At 45.0% G+C, this 22,718-nt stretch overlaps 7 protein-coding genes across 7 annotated transcripts; 3 read left to right on the top strand and 4 right to left on the bottom strand.

Annotated features, from left to right (window-relative positions):
* Positions 1–400: 400 nt before the first annotated feature.
* P174DRAFT_394077 (NAD(P)-binding protein) lies at positions 401–1,504 on the top strand (the record flags this gene model as incomplete). Its single annotated transcript, XM_024823620.1, has 1 exon — positions 401–1,504. The coding sequence occupies one exon, from the start codon at positions 401–403 to the stop codon at positions 1,502–1,504; it is 1,104 nt and encodes a 367-aa protein (XP_024679119.1).
* Positions 1,505–2,667: 1,163 nt separating this feature from the next.
* On the bottom strand, positions 2,668–3,162 carry P174DRAFT_444309 (uncharacterized protein). The gene is made up of 3 exons (XM_024828052.1): positions 2,931–3,162; positions 2,726–2,848; positions 2,668–2,705 (listed from the first exon to the last, which is right to left on the bottom strand). The coding sequence occupies exons 1-2, from the start codon at positions 3,069–3,071 to the stop codon at positions 2,801–2,803; spliced, it is 189 nt and encodes a 62-aa protein (XP_024679118.1). The 5' UTR covers positions 3,072–3,162; the 3' UTR covers positions 2,668–2,705; positions 2,726–2,800.
* Positions 3,163–6,486: 3,324 nt separating this feature from the next.
* P174DRAFT_462721 (phosphatidylserine decarboxylase) lies at positions 6,487–7,786 on the bottom strand (the record flags this gene model as incomplete). Its single annotated transcript, XM_024830160.1, has 2 exons — positions 6,487–7,613; positions 7,672–7,786. The coding sequence occupies 2 exons, from the start codon at positions 7,784–7,786 to the stop codon at positions 6,487–6,489; spliced, it is 1,242 nt and encodes a 413-aa protein (XP_024679117.1).
* A 3,487-nt stretch (positions 7,787–11,273) lies between these two features.
* P174DRAFT_462720 (monooxygenase) lies at positions 11,274–13,075 on the bottom strand (the record flags this gene model as incomplete). The annotated part of the gene is made up of 7 exons (XM_024830159.1): positions 11,274–11,830; positions 11,860–12,106; positions 12,183–12,243; positions 12,264–12,328; positions 12,392–12,665; positions 12,769–12,894; positions 12,945–13,075. 7 exons carry the CDS (start codon positions 13,073–13,075, stop codon positions 11,274–11,276), a joined length of 1,461 nt encoding a protein of 486 aa, XP_024679116.1.
* A 431-nt stretch (positions 13,076–13,506) lies between these two features.
* P174DRAFT_394075 (pyridoxamine 5'-phosphate oxidase family protein) lies at positions 13,507–14,340 on the top strand (the record flags this gene model as incomplete). Its single annotated transcript, XM_024823619.1, has 2 exons — positions 13,507–13,908; positions 13,972–14,340. 2 exons carry the CDS (start codon positions 13,507–13,509, stop codon positions 14,338–14,340), a joined length of 771 nt encoding a protein of 256 aa, XP_024679115.1.
* A 2,279-nt stretch (positions 14,341–16,619) lies between these two features.
* P174DRAFT_444308 (alpha/beta fold hydrolase) lies at positions 16,620–17,703 on the top strand. Its single transcript, XM_024828051.1, has one exon. The coding sequence runs from the start codon at positions 16,700–16,702 to the stop codon at positions 17,636–17,638; it is 939 nt and encodes a 312-aa protein (XP_024679114.1). The 5' UTR covers positions 16,620–16,699; the 3' UTR covers positions 17,639–17,703.
* Positions 17,704–19,898: 2,195 nt separating this feature from the next.
* P174DRAFT_462717 (TauD/TfdA dioxygenase family protein) lies at positions 19,899–21,485 on the bottom strand (the record flags this gene model as incomplete). The annotated part of the gene is made up of 8 exons (XM_024830158.1): positions 19,899–19,981; positions 20,097–20,185; positions 20,243–20,351; positions 20,403–20,551; positions 20,608–20,681; positions 20,737–20,747; positions 20,769–20,927; positions 21,449–21,485. The coding sequence occupies 8 exons, from the start codon at positions 21,483–21,485 to the stop codon at positions 19,899–19,901; spliced, it is 711 nt and encodes a 236-aa protein (XP_024679113.1).
* Between the last annotated feature and the right edge of the window lie 1,233 nt (positions 21,486–22,718).

Raw genomic sequence — 22,718 nt, 5'->3', positions numbered from 1 at the left:
GAATAATCCAGCCGACAGAAACTTCAGTTTTCGGCAACCAGACATGGGAGGCCATGCTACAGTGAGGTGTCAAAAAATGAGAGATGATACGAAAGGGTGAGTGGACCTCGCCATATTGCCTTTTGGGTACCATACGGCGATTTAAACTTACAGAGTGCGATAACTTAAGGATGATTAGTGATTCCACCCAGTGATTACTAGATACCAATTAACTACCCTGTACTGGTCCTGAGTGATTTATTGATTAATAATCGTTGACGTAACTGCTTCTAGGCCATTTGATCCAAATCATTATGAGATGGGCTAGACATGTTAAAAGGAGCACCGAACTCTCCACAAGTAAATTACGATTGAACATTTCACTGTACCTTCCTGGTTTTTCGCTAGTTCTATTGTCCAAATGGCATCCCAAGCAATTTCCAAAATATTTGTTGTTGGAGGGACCGGTGCCCAGGGTATAGCAGTCATCTCAGGTCTAGTGCGCGATAAAAAGTACCACGTTAGGGTACTCACTCGCAATAAGACATCCCATCGTGCTAAACAGCTGGAATCTCTTGGAAATGTTGAATTTATCGAAGGCTCATTTGCCAACGAATCCGATCTTCGCGCGGGTTATCGCGGTTGCGACGGCGCGTTTATTAATATAGATGGGTTTAACTGCGGGGAGAAAACCGAGACCTATTGGGCAATTCGCGCCTATGAGCTCGCTATTGAAGAAGGCATAAAATTCTTTGTCTACGGAAACCTGGACTATGGGTATAAAAAGAGTGGGTATGATCCAAAGTACCGCTGTGGGCATTATGATGGAAAAGGACGGATTGCGGAATGGGTACTTTTCCAGAACCAATTTAACCAAGGTCGGATGAAGGCTGCTGTTTTTACAAGCGGCCCATACATCGAAATGGCAATTGCGAGTGGGACACCTGTCTCTCCGACAGTGGAAGATGAGATTATTACGTGGCGGTTGCCACTAGGTTCGGGCGCTATACCCCATGTGTCTCTAGACGACTGCGGGTATTATGTCCGATGGATGTTTGACACCATCGACAAAGCAAACGGATTGAACCTGGAAGTTGCGATCGAACACGTCCATTATGATGACCTAGCTCGTGCTTTTGAAGCAGTCACAGGCCATCCGGCGCGGTTCATTGATGTTGACCTGGACACCTACTGGACAAAAGGACCTTTAAGCACGACTGCAGAGCTGGGCGGTGGCTACAACTCTGATCCCAGTGACCCAGCTTTCATGACCGTTCGGCAGAATTTCACTGGTTTTTGGAATCTGTGGAAGGACTCTGGCAGGAATCAAGGGATAATCAAGAGAGACTACAAGCTGCTCGATGAGATCCATCCAAACAGAATCAGAACTGCTGAGCAGTGGTTTCGGTTGATAAATGATCAAGGAGTCAAGGATGGTAGTGGTTCTCTATGGGAAAGAGTGCAGCCGGAGAATATGAGGCCCATCTTGAAGCTAGCTGAGGATGGGATGAAGGGGTCGCTCTGAATGCATCAGGTGCTGGATCGGGGCTCAAACTGGCTCCAACCTTTTGTATCGTAAAGGAAAAGCACTCTCATGGGAGGCATAAAGAATGTCAATCATTACTCTTTTTTGGACCTTTAGCTAGTATATAACGTTATCGCCATGCCCTCGAGGTTCAATTGCCTCTGATTTCCCCTGGAGAAGGGGATGAACATATTTGAGGTCATTGGAACTATGCTTTTTAATCGTAAAAAGTCAAAAATCATCGAAATTCCCTACTGTAGTTCAACACACAAGGTACTAAAACAGCCCGATCATGGCGCTGTTCTTACCAGTGGGACAGGAAAATAAATTAAGCACTGATTTCGAGAAAGACTGTATTCGCTAGCCTCCGAGGGGTCGGGGTAAGGGTAAATGAAAAACACACGCGACTTTATTTGTTGACAAGCCAGGATGGCCTTTAACAAGCAATCAGAATACAGCTAATAATTTTAGCCAACCACCGAGCCGTAATGTCATTAAGTGCCCTAAAATTGTCGACCCATATTCTTTCACACTGACTTCCTCCATATCTCGAAGAATACTCTCTATGTACTCGCCTGCACCACTGAGTTTCACAATGAGAGCGATCGCACGGTGGAACATTGAGAAGTCGAGAGGAGGGTGGGTCAATAGTATGGTTGGGGCTAGGGTAAGCGTACGAGTAACGGGGAGTGATCGATCACAGGGTACAGAATCCTTTAAGTGCTTGCGCACCGGCCTTTAAATCTTGTGTGAGCTTCTTAAGGGGCCTTAGGTGGTCATAGGTGATTTTGGTGTTTAAAGGTAAGGTTGGGCATTGGAGGTTTAACAATGTAGGGGTAGACATCTTGTTGATTTCAGTGAACTTAAAACACTTATCTGCTTTGGGCTTGAAACATATAAATATATGAGCTTTGCTTCTTCTTAGACAGACTTTGGGGGTTTAGAATGTATAGTAAGGTTTTCTTACAGGTAGCCATGATCTACTAGTAACAGTGTCGTGCGCGGACTCCATGGTTCCTATACTAAATACAGGCAACCGCAGCACCTCCGTAGCACAGACTCCACAACCATCCTCCATCCACTCTAGACTCCATGGTCCTGACTATCCTGCCTTAGCGGACTCCACAGTTCCTGCCTATATATTTATTTATTATTCTTTCTTTTTCTTTTTCTATTTTTTCCCTCTCTTTTATTTTACCCTACCCTCTACTCATATACTCTCTCTCTCCCTGAATATCATTTTTCCTTTTCATTCTTCATGTGGGTGGTGGGTGGAGGTTTAATCTCTTAATTATCTTAATTATTAAGTCTTAATATTATTATTACTGTCTGTCTGTCTGTTCTGTCTATCTGTTCTATCTGTCTGGTCTGTCTGTCTGTCTGTGTGTATGTGTATATCTATGTCTATATCTATATCTATGTCTATGTCTAGACTGGCTGACCCAATCCGCAAATCCATATCCAACCCGCCCAATATGCACTTTGGGTTGGATAGGGGTTGACCCTGATCTAATCTGCATGGATATGGATGGATGAGATCTAACCCACATGGATATAGATAACCCATTGGGTGCACGTGATCTAGGGCCTTAAGGGACTGATAAGCTTATCCAACCTAATCTAGGCCTAGGTAGGGATATATTTTTATATATATAGATAGAGAATAGTCATATCTATCTATATATAAATAAAAATATTAGATTTACTAAGAGAAATTAGAGTTATGGTGGATTTTATATTTTAGATAATGATGCTTAGGACAGTAGTAATAAGAAATATATATCTCCACACCATCTTTCATCCTAACTTTAGGAAGCCCTATACCCCCTAATTAAGCATATTTCAGCTTATAGGATAGGTAATATATATTATTTATATAATAAGTTATTATATTGATAAATAAAATATATAGATATCCTAGTGGTGTGGCTAGAATACTAGAAAAATGGGTGGTAATTAGAATACTAGGGGTCACCTGACTAGGTAGTATGGATATATCCATTATCCGCAATCCAACCCGCATGGATATGAGGGTGGGTTAGATAGGTGGTGGATCAACCCACAACCCACATGGGTTGGATTGAACCCCTTGCGGATCCATCCAAACCCAATCCACGACCAGTCTAAATCAGGGCATTTCTATTAGCTTATAAATAGGGATTACTAGGTAGATTACTATTTAATATAATAGAGAAGTTCTACTTCACTATATAGTCTTCCTAAAATCTAACTATAGTTAGATTACTTAGCCTTAACCTATTTTTAAATATGTAATCTTCTGTATTATCTTTAATTAGATTAGGCGGATTCACCTAATCTAATAAAACTGCAAAAACTGTAACTAATGGTTTTAACTAAACTTGAATTGGTTTCACCCTAGGGAAACTGAAACCGAACTGAACCCTCACTGCTGCGAGTTCGGTGAGGGTTGGATTCGACTTTAACAGTTTGGTTATGCAACTCTAAGGGCCCCTATCTAAAGTATACTATTAAATAGCTAGGCTATAATAACCCTACTAGAGAATCTACCTATTGCCTAAGGAATATATAAGAGATTATAGCTAATTTCTACTACTAATACCTAAGCAAACCTAAACTAGGGGATAGTCTTAATAGAGCTTAACTCTAAGGAGGGGAGTACTATTATAGTGCTACTATAGATAGGAGTTAGTATTACTAAGAGAGAATTATATAAGCTTAGGAATATCTTTACTATATAATTCTATAACCTATTTAAAGCTCTTTAAGCTATATCCTATCTATAGAGCCTACCTATACCAGTTTACCTGCAGCCTGGGACTGTTAGATAAGGATTAGTGAAGCTAGCCTGAGTGTTAACTACCTCTTTAACCCATCCTTGCCTGCCTGCGAGCCTGCACCTTGACACACCCTAGTTATTAGAATTAGAGTGGCATAACCGACCCGCAAAAATTGAACCCAAACCTCACCAAACTCAAAGCAGTGTGGGTTTGGGGGTAAGCCTAGGGAATCACTTTGGGTTCAGTTTCTCTACCTAGACCTGATGTGGGTTTGGTGAAAACTGCTGGTTACAGTTTTCGCAGTTTTAACGGCCCTGGTTAACTAACCTGCACTGTTTTACCTAGAAATCACTGAATTCTATAGATATCCTAATGATATTAAAATTATTAAAAAATACCTAGTGGTTGTTGAGATATAAGGGAATAATCATCTCTGTCATGGGTTGGTATGAAAGTAGTGTAGATATATATATATTCAACTGATGGTTGACAACCATCATGGTTTAGAAATAATTTTTTAACCACCACCTATTCAGCCCTATAGATATTGAATTGATATTTTAGATATAGATTAAAATGACTATAATTACCATATATTTCATATAAAAATATAAATTTTCTATAAGCATGCTTGATAGGGGGTGTCAGAGGGGTCCCTGAAGGGGCCTCAGGGGGAATGGTAAGGGTTAAAACTGTTAAAATTAGTGGTTTAACCAACCCGAAACTGAACTGAATCTAACCATGGTTAGTTAGTATAGGCTTAGCTATACCTAGGTAGGCCTAGCGGCGGGTTTTTACAGTTAAACTATAACCAAACCAGATCAGGTCCAGTTTGGTGGTGGGTTCTAAAATTTGAACTTAAAATTGCAGCGGTTCGGGTCTAACTATGGTTGAACTCACCCAAACTCAGACCAAATGCAACTCTAATTAGAATATATCTCTACCTATTTTTATTAGCCACAGGGAGCTAGCCCTACTAATACTACCTATACTACTACTATCTAGAGGTCATGTGGCATAAGAGCTAGCTAAGTTATAGGGTAATATTATCTACCTACACCCATACTAGAGGATCCCTGCAATCCCACACCTATAGGTAATAAAAGGGTACTGCTGCGCTAATTAATTTTATATTTCTACTAGTATTAGATAGTTACTAATAGTAGTAGGGTGTTATATAACTAGGCCACTAACTACATGAACCTAATTAGGGAGGGCTCTTAAATATTTTACTAGACCCTTTTAAGCTATCTAATAAAGGATTAGTATTTTCTAGTATATCTACTGGATGACTTTACCTTTCTGCTAGATGAGGATGCTACTAATAATGAAGGTAATAATATATAAGAGAGTAAGATATAGGGCTCCTATCTAATTATTATAGGTAGTTACTAAATTACTTTAGCTAATAGAGGTAATATTCCACCATATAATATATAAATATAGTTAAAAATAGATTTATAGTTTAAAAATAATAGCGTAAAGCTTCTCTAAAAGATTAATTTAATTTAATAACAGTTTAGTTAGGTAAGATGAGATTTAGGACTAATAGGCTGATAATTCCATAATAATAGGCTGATAATTATTATATAAGAATTATCAGCCTATCCGGGCTATCCCTACTAATAATATCCTGGTTTTTTAACCATGATATAAAATCAACAAAAATAGATAAAAATAAAAGGGAAATAGTTTCTGAATTAGGAGAGGCTATACTATTAATAAAGAGAAAAATAACAGCAGATATTGCAGGGGTGGGCGTTGACAACTACCATGGTTTTCCCTTATAGCATCTCCCGAGCATGTCCAACGCAGCTGTAAGCAGCGGCATACCAACAGACCTCTTGCACATGGCTATAGGAATGCCGGTAAATCTATTGCCGGTTAGTTTAATATAAGGTGGCGCTGGAACCTATCGTTCTAAACTAAATCGCACAAGACAGTGTAAAATTGTATGTAGGATGGAAGACCAGGGTATTATTTGCACCGTAAAGATAGGTTGCCACTATGCCCTTGGTCCTCGCCAAGGGGCGAGAAAAGCAACCGCAGTGTCAAGGTTTCAAGCGAAAAACGCAAGCAAACATGTATGCTGGAAAAGAGCTTCTGATTATAGGTACGTAATATGACTGTAGATTATAGTAGAGATAATGAATACCATATTTTAGAAAATGACACCGCTGCCCTCCTCTTTGACCGTTCCTACCGATTGTCCTTAAAAAGGTTTTATCTGGAAGCTAAACCGAACCGAGACCCGAAGCTTTTTGGCTCCTCTTTATGTTTGTAATAAGCCCTGCATAACTTTTCACCATAAAAGAAATGCTCGCGAGAAGCTGGGTCGGAATCTGGGAAGCCTGAGACCCTTGCCTTCTGCTCGAACATAATGATGCAGTCCGAGCCGCCGAATGCGAAGTGCGAGATTTCATCGCCTTTCTTAATCTTTTTGCCCTTCAATTCCTTTCTCATATTCACGGAAGAAACCATGGCCATACCAATGGGTAAGACAGCAACTCTGCCCAAGTTTTCATTGTTTATAATCACCACTCCCCGCGTCTGAAGGAACTGATAGCCTGGAGTGTCTGGGGCGTCAAGGGTCTGAACGCCAGAAGGATTCCGTGGCTTCTCTCCAATCTGGCGGGAGAGCTCCAGATAGTTGTGACCAACCTGCTCGTCCGTCTTTACCAGGACCTCAAGATAGGCGGCGCCGTGAATCCGGCCAATTTCTTCCACAGTCCCTGAGACTGGTGCATGCTGGCGATGGTAGTCAAACGAATTCAAGAAGACGTGAGTCCAGAGTCCGTTTTTAAAAAGGTCTCCGTATTTTTGGGATTCATTTCCAGGCACTGGATTGTCACCATATTTACCGAGAAGATCTTTTACTCTCCAAGGAACATTCTTCAGAATCACCTCGTCTTTCACCATCCTGTACTCTTCTTTTTTCAGGACCACCTCAGAATCGTCGCTAATGGCATATGCTCCGGCGAAAGTGGAGTCCGCAGGGAAGACCACGATACGATCATCGTCTGGGCCATCGATTTCACGTGGCTTGTCAAGCTTGCGAGAAAAGAAGTCATTGAACGTTGTCCACTTCTTGGAGTCCTCTTCGGATTCAAAAACACGAAAGAGTGGAGAGTTTCGGAACGAAGTGATTGTAGTCTCGTTGATCGAGGAATGCTTGTCCATGCTAGAGCCGACCTTCTGGGCGAATTTGACTACCCACTCTGATAGGGGTTTCAGCGGCTTGTTGATGCTTAATGGGTGGATGCGGGTCTGACGGCCGCCCAATGGCTCCTGGGAAAGGACAAAGTAGAAGACACAAAGGATGTAGTAGATGTCCCGGCCTTTGGTTGACTCTGTAGGACCAGCCAGTCGGCGAAATCAAGGAAGCCTTTGGCTGAGATGATTCCGTACTTGTCCAGCTCGGGATATCCCATTTACGAGCGTTTTTGACCGCCTGGTCAAGATCATCTACTTCCCAGAGCAGCTCGTCGCGGAGCTCCTGGACAATATCGCTGTATCTTGGCATGGTAGTTTGCTGCTTTGGTACGATAGAGGAAAATGTCGCAAGTTGATCAGTGAGGAATGTGAAAGTTCGTTGAGACAGGAGCGGGTGTTAGACATTCTTATACGCTCTCGTCCTTCATGACACAGTTGCAGAAATTCCGGAAGTCATGACATACAAGACTCGATAGATAAAGGCAGTCGACTAGTTCTGTGAGGCACATTAACCCTACGAGTCGTAATATTGACGCTGGGAGATGGCCCAGGCCGTTGAATGAGCTGGCAGTGCGGATCTGCAAACATCACAGCCTGAATTCCTTACGCATGGAAGAGGTAAGTGTTTTGTGTTATCGCTAATACTGACTTTCTGCAGTGTAACCATATAGCCTTCCCCCCACCCCCCTAATATTCTTGTGCATGCTGAAGCATTCTCTCTTTCCGTTTCCTGCTAACTGTTCACACAGAATGCAACACTTGTGGCGCCCATAATTTGTCATCGGGCTCGGTAAATCTACGCATCACTAAATAGTTAGGGCTGTGTACGACTAGCGCCAGTAGTATGTTGCATTCCAAGTGCCCGGGAACAGCAGGACAGTTTATTCGCGAGTGGTAGCCCTGAACTTCACTCGAGCATCGTTTGCGTGTTCTAGTTGTGTGTGGTGTGGTCCCTGGCGTTGGTGGCATTGTTAGCTCAGATACTTGCTCCCTAATCGTGAACCCAAGGACAACTTGGCTATCCCGATATCCTCGGCAGAGCATACGTGGAGTCGACAGTAGTGAGTAGTTGGAAAAACGCTGGCTGCGCTGATTTAGTCTGGAACTATTGTAGGCAATATGCAAGATGCGGCATCGGCTTGAGAATCTAGTGGAACGAATCTGACGATATGTGGGTATTCCTCCAGCTAGGAGAAAACCGCGCGACAGCCGGGAATCTGGATCTCAACTTCTTGCAAAGTCCATAGCTGTTTGTTCCAATCGCTCTAATTTGTTAGACAATGTAATACGGTATTGCTCTCATTCATTGCTACGTCGGACCTTCTTCCCATGGAATCAGTATCATCCATTGCCTTCCCAGTCAAACGAATCACCCTTCGTATGCCATATTTTGACGTGACCTTTTAACATTAAGCCAGGAAGACTATACCAGAAGAATGGATGCATTGTTCAACGAGGGCTTCCTGGAGTTTATACGCGCTCATATGCTTGATATAGGACCGCAGCAGCACAAGAGCAATCACGGTCCTCTTGGAAACGAGACCTGGAATCTATGCCCATTACTAGATACCAGGAGAAACCCATAGCAGCTATACGACAAAGGGATCGTATAGTTTACCTCTGTCAACCTCCGAGAGCAATTTTAATGGACTAAAGTTCGCGTGCATGGGAGACATTGCTTGAGCCGCGGCTAAGGTCTAGACTGAGAGGCAGTGAGGCACTGCACTGAGTTCTCCTGGTTAAGAAAGAGGCTGTCACGCTCCAGGACCATCCAGGTTTGCCCTGCAGAAGAAAGAAGGCCTCAAACTATGGGATTACAGTCGGGAATCTGGAAGGAGCCGGGAAGCCCTAGTGCGCGGGATCCTCTTTGGTGGGCCTCAATTTCTGGACCTAACCCTACTGTGACGTTTGAAGCAGACATTAGTTACAAGTAGCATAACGATGACAAATATCTTATAGTCATTCGAATAGTTAGGGTTGCATAGCCCGGTACGGCCAAGCGAATACCTTGACTCAATACCTGGTTACATTCGCCGAACTATGAGCTAGATTCAATGCACCGTTGCCACTGGCCTTTCCTAGAAGTTTATAGGGAAGTGACACTGCCCATATCTATTTCCTATCAGCTTCATAGACGACACAATGATGATGTTCTTGTCTTTCTTTTGTCTTTGATTTTTCCATTAGGTAACCCATGAATAATGCTACACAAATATGCCACTAGGCTTCCATCCTCAAACAAGACAAATTCCAACTCTATCATTGTGATACAGTTCTCCCCGCTTCAAGACTTTCAAGATCTTTTTATAAGACTATGGCAGAGGCAACAAATACCATCCTTAAGAATGAGTCTGTGCCCACTGCGACAAGTTAAAGGATCGTCATGAAGGCAATTATCTATTTCTTACTACCAAGCCTTCAAACCAGTTTCTAATCCTGTTGGTTTGTCTCGATATTGTGTGTTAGCGTCCTTCGCCCAGAATTAATATTTGGGCTCGTTGCTTTACTCTCCAGCAGCGCTGCACGTGCTATTCTCTGTAGAGGCACTAGACATAGAGATCCTGCCGTTCTCCCTTTAGTGCCATATGCCGATGGTGAGATTTCGGATACGACTGGGACTGGGGTAACCAGGAGAATAAGTGGATGGGAAACACTTGAGCACTTCATCACCTTTGTCGAAATGCAAAAATATCCGGCTTATGTCTGATCAGACTTCAAGTCACAGGTTCTATCCTAGCAGTTAATAGGTCCATGCTGCATGGCAACATTCAAGCGAGGGACTTCTTGGCGACATGATTGTTGTGGATAGAGATTCGACAATGGTTTCACGCACGGGATTGTAGCAGTCGTTCTGGCTGGAATTGATTTGATTCCGCTTCGTAGATAAACCCCCAGATTCTCAGATGAGAAAATCAACAATCAATCTTTCTACGAATCAAAACAGTTAACACCGGAGCGGGGAAACTTCGGCTGGGACAGGACCACCGCCATCTTTAACTAGAAGACGACTTGTCTAGCTCGGAATGCCCGCGACCCCCTTGACAAACGAAAACAAGGTTAAGCAGATAGACCAGAGTACTTGCGGCGTATACTCTGCAAAAGCGCGTAGACAGTTAAGCAGTGTATCAGACGTCATTAATCTTTCTGACTGCCTATGAGAAAACCACTCGTAAATTGGTTCGATATCACTCCGGATGCATCGACTCAACTAAACCGGATCGCAACGATTCGTTGGGCACGCCGGGTCTACGGGTCGATCCTAACTGGCGTGGACCCGACCGAGGTTTACTCCGTCCAGTAGCATCCAGAGTGTGTGGTAGTTGGGAAAGCTTGTGTTACACAGCCAACCGGGCAATAGCTGCACCACTGGAAATGCGAGAACGCCCCGATGTACTTAATTATGACAGGTGGATAATGTATCATTCACTACGCTGCCATGACATCCTACTGATCTAGACATGGCCAAGTATCGGGACCGCGTTCGGGATATTCCGAGGGTGAAGGGTGCCATGGCTGCTGGGGGCTTGAGCATGTATTGACTTTTGTCGGGTGGTCAGAATATGATTATTTCTTCGTGACTTACCAGCAAAGCCATTCTTATTAAATCAAAACATAAAAAATAGAGTTCCACGACCGCGCCTAAACAACCGGCCGCGCTGCGCTGCTCCTTTTACTTGTTAATAGTTGTCAAAACAGGATTAAGAGGGAAATATTACGTGTAGTGCTGGTATAGTAACACCTATAAAGGTACAGCGCCAGTGCGATATCCGATCTGTATCTTATATTGACTAGAAGAACTAATTAAGACGTGGCAGTTCCAGCGAAGTACAATCAGCTGAAAATGGAATGCGCATGAGAATCTTCTCTTGTTGCTCCTTTCTTTCTTTCATCGCTGCTCTCGCCTGGTCCCACAGTTTATCCATAGCTTTAAACCAAGCCGTCGTATGGCCTTCAATGGGAACAAGTCCATGTGCGGTTCTACCATCGTTTATCCACGCTATGAGCTCACGAACATATTCTTTTTCTTTATTCTTCAGCGAGTGAAATCTGCGCCCGCCACCGGTCTGCTCTAGCTTGACGAGGTACTCACGTCTCCTCTCGGTTGTTGATGGCAGAAATGCAGTTCGGGACCAGACGGCTGTCACTGCAATAGCCTGGAATTCAAAGAGGGTAAATGTTGTGTTGAAGTAGGGTATCCCGACAAAAGCAAGAGTCGGATCTGGGATATAAAAGATATCTCGGTGGGTGTTATGGACTTGTGTCCCGTTGGTAACAAGAATAGTATCATCAGCATCCTGAATAGGCATTGAATGGTCGTGGTAGTCTGGAAGGAAGGGGAATGCAATTTGATAGCCTGTGCAAACAATGACTTGTGAATTTGACATAATCGTTGACCTGACCTCAGACAGGCTATTAGCGGCAAGGGATCACCATCTGGTACCGTGTCATCACTTCCAGGTAGTAGTTCGAGATGGTCAATCTCGCTAATTCTTACTGCATTATCTGGAAGCATGAGAGCGGGTGGATCTGCCTCGCCGTTGCGTGTGCTCTGGAATATCATTTTGGGAACGCGCCCAAGGTCCCGCGATATATCCATTGATGATACACCTCCGCCAACCATCAAGACATTCTGAATAATCTGTTAGCATACATCATGGCAATCAATTCAATTGGTCAGCTCCTGAGACAGATTACCGAATACTCACCTCGCCTCTGTAGACTTCCGGCGTTCTATATCGTTTGGAATGTATGATCCGTGAAGGCCATCTTTCTTTACCACGGATAACCCAGACATGTCTGGAATGTGAGGCGAATGGTAATGGCCAGACGCGACTACAACCGCGTCAAAGGTCTAAAGAAGAATTAAATCTATAGGCAGAGAGCTGACAACCAATTTTGCATGGTAAGGACTTACAGAACTCATCAGCTTCTCTTCTAGACCATCAATCTTGCCATTATTATCTACAACCGACCAACTGACATGCCACTTCGTGCCACTTTTATAGATACGCTTCACTTGAGCGCTGTATATTGCTCTCTCGTCAACTCCAGTACTCTGTGCTATGTCCCTGATATATTGATTCACAACTCTGTGGTTGACAAAGTCCGGTGTATTTTCCGGCCAGGGGCGAAGTTTTGTTCGCATGAGAGGGGTGGACACATTGGTTGTGAGGTTTTTGTAGCATGGGCTATTAACCCCCTCATTAGCTCTTTCTCTCTCTGTTTCTTTCTTTCTTTCGTTCATTCTTTCGCGCCAACAAGGCATCTTCGAGGATACGAAGAAACACTTACCCTGGTGGAGCATGCTGTAGGCGAAGCTTCTCTCTGTCGAATCTGGCGTTTTCCACTACTCTGTCTGCGAAAGAAGGATTAGGAGAAGGAAAAGAACATTCTAATGGTGACTGTTCGTCGTACAGCCTATCGCGGTCAGTCGAGAATATCTCATCCCCAGCACAGCGTATACATACCAAATCCCCCCTGTTTGCTGGTTTCTTTCAAAAACGGTTACTTCAAACCCAGCAGCCACAAGATGGGCTGTAGAAACAACCCCGCTAACAGCGCCGATCACAGCCACTCGATGCACCTGAGAAACAGTCATTGAGTTGCTCTTCTACCTGCGGTTGCAAATATGTGGTGATTGCAGTAGTTTGTTCTATATTTCGACTTTTGGGCCCATTATCACTCGCACTTAGATGGCGCTTCGCGATATGTAGCCGCTACATATTTATCGAGTACTACATTATACCCCTCACACTTGCGAGAGTGTTTATAATCCCCCTGGAATAGGATTGCCATTATCATCCCCCAAACTTCGTAGCGCTTCCTCCAACAAAAATTGGCGCTTCATTGTATGCCATGTCATCGTGCAGATCGCAAGCGCCTTGGCAGGCACCAAGGCGACGAACTAACGTCACCAGCAACACCGGAAGAACAGTGGAATATTACACTCTACGCAACATAGCAGAATCGACTGCGATACTTGGAACTCTATCCAACAAGAAGGAAAAGAGTAAAAAATAGGAAGAAAGAATGCCAATTTTCTACGAATCCCTCTCTGACAATCTCCGTGACTGGGCCCTCCGCCAACCTCTCTTCTTCGTCTCATCTGCTCCTTTGCGCGGCCGCCATATTAACGTATCCCCCAAGGGCCTCCCCGACTCGTCCTTTGCCGTCTTGAACCCCAACAAAGTGGCGTATGTCGACTCGACCGGGTCCGGATGTGAGACTATCTGCCACCTTCGTGAAAATGGACGGGCGACCATAATGTTCTGCTCTTTCGAAGCGACTCCGCGAATCATGCGATTTTTCTGCACGGGCTCGGTGATTGAATGGAACGGTCCGAGGTATGCTGGATACCTCAAGCGGATGGGGGTGAAGTCTCTAGTAGGAGCAAGGGCAGTTATTCTTCTGGATATCTTCAAGCTCAGTACCGTCAGTTATATTTTATTCTTCTTGTTTATTATCACTTCTTTGCAGGGTCTGAAACTCTCGCAGGTTCAAATATCCTGTGGCTTTGGAGTCCCACTGCTCGACCTCACTGTCGATCCAGAAATAAACAAACCAAAACCGTGTTTCACAAACCGTCCGAGGCTGGGCGAGTTCGCTGAATACACAATTAATCGAGGGGAGATGCCTGGCTACCAGATGCAATGGAACAGTAAGAGCCTTGATGGGCTTCCCGGCCTTCACTCGGCAATGAAGGACAAGGGCGAGTCTATTTGGTGGGCTCAGATGAGAAACTGGATCAGTTACTATCAATATCAACTTGATATAATCAAAACGGTAATGGCACTTATGTTTCTAGTCCTGGTGGTCGCAGAGTGGGCAGCATATTTGCAGCGCCAGCGCTGTGTGATAGTATAGGAGTAGAGTTGCATTTGGTGCGAGCTCGGGCGAGTTCAACCATAGTTAGACCTGAACTGCTGCGGTTTCAGGTTCAAAATTTAGAACTCACAACCCCCGGACCCGGTGCGATTTGGTCATGGTTTCAAAGCAAAAACCTGCCACTATGCCTAGCTAGGTATAGCTAGGCACCTACTAACCTATCTAGGCCAGCAGTATGCCTAGGCAATAACCAAAAATTTTATGGTTTTTAATTCAATTTCTCCTACTGCCCCGGGTCTCCTGGTGGTTTCCCACCTGATCAGTTTAGCCCCACTCATTAACCTTTCCACACTCCGTCTCCACATCCACAGACAGCGATGGGTCAAACGCAAAGTTCCATCAAAAAGAAAGGGTCAGGAGGAAAGAAGGGACGTAAGGCCGGCAACAGTAGTTAGGGCTAGGAGAAACTCGTGAACATCAAGATAGCCTGGTGGACTGCGATCCCCAAGGGTGTTAACACATACACAAAGTTCAAGAACAGCTGAGTTAAACATTCAAGAAATGACACTAAATAGAGAAGCATTTCGCGAAGGGATACCTACTGTCAAGTGCTTCTTGTCAGCTTTGACCAAACATCTAGCACAGCAGAACTACCTGGAGTTAATCTCTACTTTCTTAATAACAATAAATACCATCACTACCTAGGTGGAAGTTCTCCAGGGCAACTCTGCTCTCAAGCACATCAGTCAAAGATTCACAGAGAGCTCCAGGCGCAGACAGGGCTGATGGCAGCCAAGTCTTTCACAGAACAGGTCAACAAAACAATCAGACACAAGGCAGCGATCCTGACCACTTTTACTTTCTCTACCATCCTGATACTGATTGGCATGCAGAATATTTCAACCAAGTAAAGTAAGAACCACTCCCTAACAACTTTTTGAGCCTCTCCAAGAATCTCAACTCTATTATTGTGTGGATGCTGTTTCTGAGACGACACTTAGCTGTAAAGAAAAAGAAAGTTCAATTTCACCTAATAATCCCCGCATATCACCCAATGTTGGTAAGGGAACCCCTTGCGTTCCCACACAAGGTGTACCCATTGTCGATCAAGGGATTTATACACAATTCCAAGCCATACATATGGTTTAACCCACTGACAATCAACAACGTGCCAACTAAACAACTTAAGATCCACCACATTGGCAATCTATATCAGCCTCCAAGCACTTGGGAGACCGCCACAGGAATCACCACTTTCATAGCTAGCAGGCTTCTGACAACAGGTGCCACCATGGCAACTACAACCTTTGCGCCTCCCCTCATATTACTAGTCTAGGCTACCGGCGCAGCTAGCACAGCAGCTGCGAGCATTCAAGTCAATCAAATAGTTACGGAGTCTCCCCAAGATTACTTGGGAGTGCCAGACATAGTAAATCTATTCCTAATAAGGTTTCTTCTGATGATGCTGCTAGGGAAGATTTCACATTTTATATAACAACTTATAGGGTACACCGGAACTCACCTAGAGGCAACTTACCCAGCAGACAGAACAGGCCTAGGCAAGCATAAGATGTTGCATTACACAATGGGGAAGATTACATAGGGAATTAGCCATTAATCCACTAGAGAGCTTCATATGCCTTATCAACCAGGATCATTTTTGTCATATATTAAATGAACATTTGCAGTGCAAACTCTGAGTAATAACGAAGTTGACAACACATATAAAGCTTAGGGACTATTGCCGTACATGTATTATTCTAGCAGGATCTAGAAGTAACAAGATAACAACGAGCAACATAACAGGGTAACTGTTCCTGATAGGAAAGATGCAGGGTTTGGACTAGTCCTCGTAGAAGCCTTCCAGTCATGTCATCCTTGGTTGATTGGTACAAAATAATACAAATAACCCATACGCCACAGCTCTCATGCATTGTCCGTGCATTACCAGTAACTTATTCGGTGCATAGCCCAATCAAGCCTAGCCTTATGGCTGCGCTAGGAAAGGAAGAGTATTGCCATTTGCGCCGTTTTTGCAACCGGCTATACTCGAGAGACTTGGACTTAAAGTCACTTTCAATGTTACACTCATTCTCGAAATTGGCTTGACCAATACAGAGTAACTCTTTCCTGGCTCCACCGCCAAGGCATTAGCGCGGAAAACATGAACAAGATCTGGTTGGCCCCTCGGCAAATAGAGCCTATTGGCCCCGCCGAGATGACGACAAGGAGTAGTTTGCGGGGTATTTCGATTCTTGCGGTTTGCTTTTTCCCCTGGGGCCCTTGCCACTCGTGGCAAGGATATCCAGCTTCTATTCATTTTCCCAAAAGTTTGGTCCCTCATTCGCTCTGTCAATACCAGCGAGCCTTGCCTGATCCCATAAAGCCATAAAGAAACATGACTTCAGCTTTCAATGACAACACCGCGTCACTAAATCAGAGCTTTCACTACGAGAATCCGACTCATAGCTATACGGTCAAATGGTGTTCGCTAGGCGACCCTGCCTCTCCGCCCCTTATTCTCATCCATGGAACACCCTGGTCCTCCCGTCTTTGGATACCTTTTGCTCTTTCTCTATCTCGACAGTTCCATGTCTATCTCTTTGATAGGCCTGGTTTCGGAGCCTCCCCTCCGGAGCGCAAGGTCCTGGGCACAACTACCAGCTCCAATAAAGTCGTCGAGCTTGACGCTGACCTTTCTCGACAATCCGAGGTCTACGCTGCGCTTTTTCAGCTGTGGCAATCAGACTGGGGCAATCACAAGCCCCACGTCGTTGCACATGATAATGCTGGCTTGCTCAGTTTGCGAGCATACCTGCTGCATGACTGTCACTACGCAAGTCTCTGCCTTATCAATGTGGTTGCAATTGGACCATTTGGACAATCCCTATTCAAAACTGTCGCTGATGACCCCCATCACTTCGAGCAGCTCCCTGGTATTGCCTTTGAGGGTATACTAGAAGGCTACATCCGGAATGCCGCCTTCTATGAGCTATCAAAGGAGACTATGCAGATGCTAAAGTCGCCTTGGCTAAGAGAGGGCGGGAAAGAGGGATTTATACGGGAGCTATGCCAGGCTAACTCAAGATCCACGGAAGCAGTTGAAGGACGATATGGGGAAGTCGGGTCGCAGTTGCCAGTCAAGATTATTTGGGGCGCTGAGGATAACTGGATACCACTAGAAAGCGCATGGAGGCTGGGAATCGCGCTGAAGGCTAAGGAGGTCGTGATTGTTGAGAAAGCAGGCCATCTTAGCATGCTTGACCAGCCAGCACAAGTTGGAGTTGAGATGGGGGCGTGGCTAATTTCTGTTTCTAAGCAAAGTAAATTTTCTTAGCTCAGATGGGAAAGCAATGGAGAAATGGTGGTAGAGAATCAGCCAACAAATAGAATCATTGTCACGGAGCAAATTGCATATCAACGCCTTGTCTTATGTAGACATGCAAAACCCCGCATCGCAACTGTTCACGTTTAGCCATAAGCCCTGCTCCTAATATGACGGGTCTCACCTTAATAAGGAAGTTTCCACATCCATAGTTCGAGGCCATCCTTCTTCGCAATCTATCTGGGTCGATACAGAATCCAAAAGGATGGATTGGCTCCCCCTTGAAGACTTTGGGCTCGATGATATTTATGCTTCTCGATTTTCGAAGTGAGATACTTCCTTGGGAAAGGTGGCGGTATTTACGGCTTCATCCTACGGCAGCCAAATTTGGGGTAGTGCACAGAGCCAATCACTTATCCGTTCCTTCTGCTATACATACGTTTGTATTGCTAGGACTAGCGTGTTCCCAAAAGCTTGGTTCTAAGTGGGGAAGTCTTCTCGAATTCACGCTGTCCGAACGCAAGGCTATCTGGAAGAGGCTGGATTTCAGGAAGAATACTGTATAAGAGCAGAAGCAAGTAGGTTTAAAACGAACAGGAAGCATGAATTGGCCAGAATCAGAAAAGGCAACACACACTGAGTACACAATAAAGGATACGCCAACAGAGCTCTTGTGAGGTGGAAGGATTACTAGTGTAACAATCCCAACATCGACGTGATTGCCTACAATGTGAGAAAGGCTCAAATTGCTTTTGAATCAGCACGCGGCGCTTCCGGGTAGCGCATGCAGTGAGCGAATTCCCAAGGGTTGCTCCGGACACAGTGTGCCTCCCAGGATACAGCCGACGAAAGTACTTGACGGCCATAGCTTCAACCGTCGGAGGGAAGGAACGAGATCGTAAACGGAAACATGTGCTATATGATGCCAGGGTAATTTTGTGGGAGGCATTAATGAATCCAATACTGCAAAGCGTCCCAGTTATTATTATCATTATTGTTTTCGATTGGTCACGATTGGTGAGGAAAGCCGTAGGAACTGGCATGTGAATAAGATGCTGGGTTTGACGGAAGTGTCTGCTGGGACGAACTTGGACTTGGCGCTGTAGAATCGATCAGGCCAAAGCCGTCATGTTGAGCCAAGAGAAAGCAATGACAGGAGTGGCAGGAGTGGAGGTACACTACTAGCATAAGATTCCACACCCTAATAGGTACTAAGTTGTATAGATAGTTGTGTAGGAATAGGACCAGGGGAGCAGTCTATCTAGCTAGCCTAGTAACCTAGATTATCGGGTATAAGAAGGGGTATAGCCTAGGTGGGGGCGGTGCACACAGTAAAACCTATGGGGTGTGCTAATCCTAATAGGTGCACCCTGCTCTCACAGCCATGTTAGCAGATTAGGACTCTAGGACTAGCATGGTCTGATGCAGGGCCATAGGATGAACTGAATAAGGCCCAGATGGCCCCTCGCTAATGGCCAGGGTGGTGGTCCTAGGGCGATGCGGTCGCCAGGATGGGGGTGCTGGGTGGCCTACGAGGGTGGCTGATGGGGACGGGCGGAGCTCGCTCGTAGACTCTGCGAAGGTAGGACTATGGGGACTATAGACTCTAGATTAGACAGGAATTAAACATAGACTCTATGCTATGGAGGGGTTGTGGTCTTCCATAATTAGTACAGCAAATATGGACTCCGCGCATGACACTGCTACTGGTGTGAGACGATATCCTCCATTTAAAGGGGGACCAATCAAATGAGCCTTCTGACTCTCTCCCCTTTTGTACACGGCATCATTTTCCTCGGATATTCACGACAGCCGAATACTCATGGTCCACAGAAACGAAGGGTGTTGCTTCCTTGGACCCCTTGATGTCGACTACACGTCACAATCAATACTTACCTCTTCCATATTCCAGTATAATCATCTGCGAGCTAGGAAACTGACGGCGCTTCTGCGAATAGCACGCCGACCCTGAGTCCATCGCCTGATAGTAAGTCTACTGTAGGGCATCATATGGTGGAATCGGCCATTCGTTCCTGCGAAAGTATTCCTCTCGGGACAAAGACATTGGGTCACAGTATAATCTACCAGTGAGACTGGTGACCCGGAGTGCCAGCCGTTCCTCATTATTGAGGTCACTGCTTATTTTGTCAAAAACCTGACTCACCTTGATTTAGTCTCAGAAGGTAAACATACTATGTACCGGTGTGGAGGACAGTTCGGCTAATTAATATCTGTCAGTCTCATGTTCAGTGAAGCAGTAAGGCAACTAAGCTCACTTGTCCCAAATCACAATGTCATCAGGCTTCCAACGGTGGCGGTATTGCAGATCATGATTGTCTGTAATCAACTTCAAGACTAGTCTGGTCATTAGCAAGGCCATCAGAAAACACTTCGTTCAGAGAAGGCAATCTCAGGGGGCCCCCTAACATACAGTAGGCTTTCAACAATTCCTGCTCATGGTCAGTAACACCATTGATTCTCCCTTTAGCGCGCATCGAGATTGGACTAAACCCCCACAGTGCTTTCCAGCCGGTTACCGGGTTGGTTATTACCAGGGGACTGGTCCATTGTCAGCTTTCCATATGAATAAAAGGAAGGTTCAGAGCCGTGTCATACTGAGTCGCCTCGAATCTGCCACCGACATTCTGGAGATGGCCTCTGGGACCTAACCAAAGGTTGAGTCCTTTGTCTGCAAGTGGCATAATGTCTGGTTCATGATGCGTGGCTTCAGTGGCTTGAGTTAGCATGTTTCTGTCTGATATCGCGAGGAGCGAACAGGACAGTGAATCAGCCATCTTCTGCCACGGCTCGGACAAGCGGTCATAGGCCCCGTAGCACGAGGCAAAAAGGGTGTCGCCTCCGGTCATTGGAGCCTTCACCATCTTCATCCCAATGTAGTCCGATGGGATATTCTCATATGAGGTACTCGCCCGGAATTAGCCGTGGGGTAACAAAGACCCAAGGATACAGTGTAGACTTACTCAGCATGCCAACCTCGACTGGCAAACTGCTTCTGCTTCGTGTTCAGATAGTCGTCGTATTTATCGCGATTATGCTGTATACGTACTGATCGTCAGTCTTATACTTTAGGGTAAAATAACTGCACTTACCTCGGAGGACACTACTTAAATTTCGGGGTCACATAGAGCCTCGTCGTTCCCAAGGCAGGAATTAACCTCCGGGTGTATTGGGTTAATATGTAGCTTTCCTTCCTCTGGTTTGCCAGTCAATTCTCCCATTTTCTGAATGAGGCGTTTCAGCTGGTCCATATTGATGTCCTGGTGGCGTAGGACAATCACTACTAGTGGTGTTGTGCGCGGACTCCACGGTTCCCATACTAAATAGGGCCGACCGCAGGGCCTGGTGACTGCAGTTTCCACGTCCATTCCCCGTCTAGTCCGGACTCCACGGTGGGACTCCATAGTCGCTCCTGGACTCCACAGGAATCGCCTATCTCTCCATCAAATCTTCATCTTTTTCAATGATTGAAAATCATTTGATAATGCGAATCCGCTGCATTATAACATTCCAGTATTAGATTCAAGGATATTTGCTGGGAAGGTGGTCAAACCAGGGGGGAAAGCCGTATGGTCAACATGTTGAGATTTTTTGTTGGGGTCTGCCAAGATGACTCTCTGCAAGAAGTATAGACCCTCAGGCCCTATACTAAAGTTAGTAGGGCGGAGCAGAAGGTTGGGTCCGCGCAGAGTACAGAGTGCAGCTTAATTAGTTATAATTCATATCCACTCTGGAGTCCATGTCTACTCCAGAGTTGAAGTTCCCTTAAGCAGGAGTCTTGTTAGTTATAAGTGTTATCCTCACCCTGAGAGCATCTTTGCCAGTCACGCGACCCCACCATAATTAATTAATTATGAATTAATTAATCCATCCTACACATTAGGATGATGGATGGATCAATCAATCAACCATCCTCATCTATATAGTGGGAAGTAGGATTAAAAGTTTCTAAGAAGTACACAGTAAGGTTCACTCTCTAGACCAAGGATCAATCTCTATAACTTTCCTCCTGCCCTCACCCTACCATCTTACAGTTAGGTGACCTGGGTCTTGCCCCCTAATCCCCCAGAAATATATACATTTTGTTAAGTTTTTACCCCTAATAATTCCCACCCTTCAGGATGGCTTAAGATCCTAATAAATTACCCCAATCACTACTATCACTACTATCACTATTACTACTATTACAGAGGATGAAGACTACCCCTTCTCAGGAGAGCCTTCAATTAACAACAGTGCTGGATAATGTACAAAGCAGGGCAGGAAGGTCTTTCTTATAGGGTAACCTCATAAAACTCCACTACCCATGTGCGTGCGGAAATATATTTTGGAAGACTACTACTATTAGGGATTCCCATTCTTCCTCCACCCACACTAATAATTCATGGCCTGGTGCAAATAACGCCCTGCGGCTAACCCATAGGATTAATCATTGATCTGCACTGGAATAAATAATAATTAGACTAGGGCATCCATGCTATGTAACAAAACCCACCACCCACCCTTGCAAATAACAATCATCCTGATGCCCGATGCTAGTTAATCATCAAAAGCCCAGAGCACCAACAGCACCAAGGAGAGAGGATAAAAGGAAGACCAGTACTCTCTGCAAAGCCTTCTCTAAATCCAGCTGTGAAAAGATCAACCCCCATAGTGACACCAGGTGAGCCATGAGGGAATAATAAGGCGGCAGCTAAAAGTTGTGTAGCTGCATGCTTAAATTTCAGAAGAAGGGTAGGGATGGCGGCGAACACAGAGCATGATACTGCATATGCAGTTACTAAATGAATAGCGAACCATGGCAGTGGCTGATCAAGATGGCGGTGGAAATGAAAGCCATGCAAAGGCTGCCCAGAGATGATTCAGTGATTTCAGCCCTGGCCAAAAGTGGATGCTGGGGTATGTGCATGCTCAAACTTTGGAAGATGGATAGGGATGGCGGCGAACACTTGAGTAATGATACTGCAGATGCGGTCGCTAAATGAATAGCGAACTATGGCAGTCGCTGATTGAGAAGGCAGCAGAAATAAAAGCCGTGCAAAGGCCGCCAGAGACGATCCAGTGATTTCAGCCC

This window comes from Aspergillus novofumigatus (genome assembly GCF_002847465.1).
Source record: "Aspergillus novofumigatus IBT 16806 chromosome Unknown P174scaffold_7, whole genome shotgun sequence".
In the NCBI taxonomy this organism is placed as follows: Eukaryota; Fungi; Ascomycota; class Eurotiomycetes; order Eurotiales; family Aspergillaceae; genus Aspergillus; species Aspergillus novofumigatus.
The sequence above is the reverse complement of the archived record's forward strand: the minus strand, read 5'-3'. Positions and strand labels throughout refer to the sequence as shown.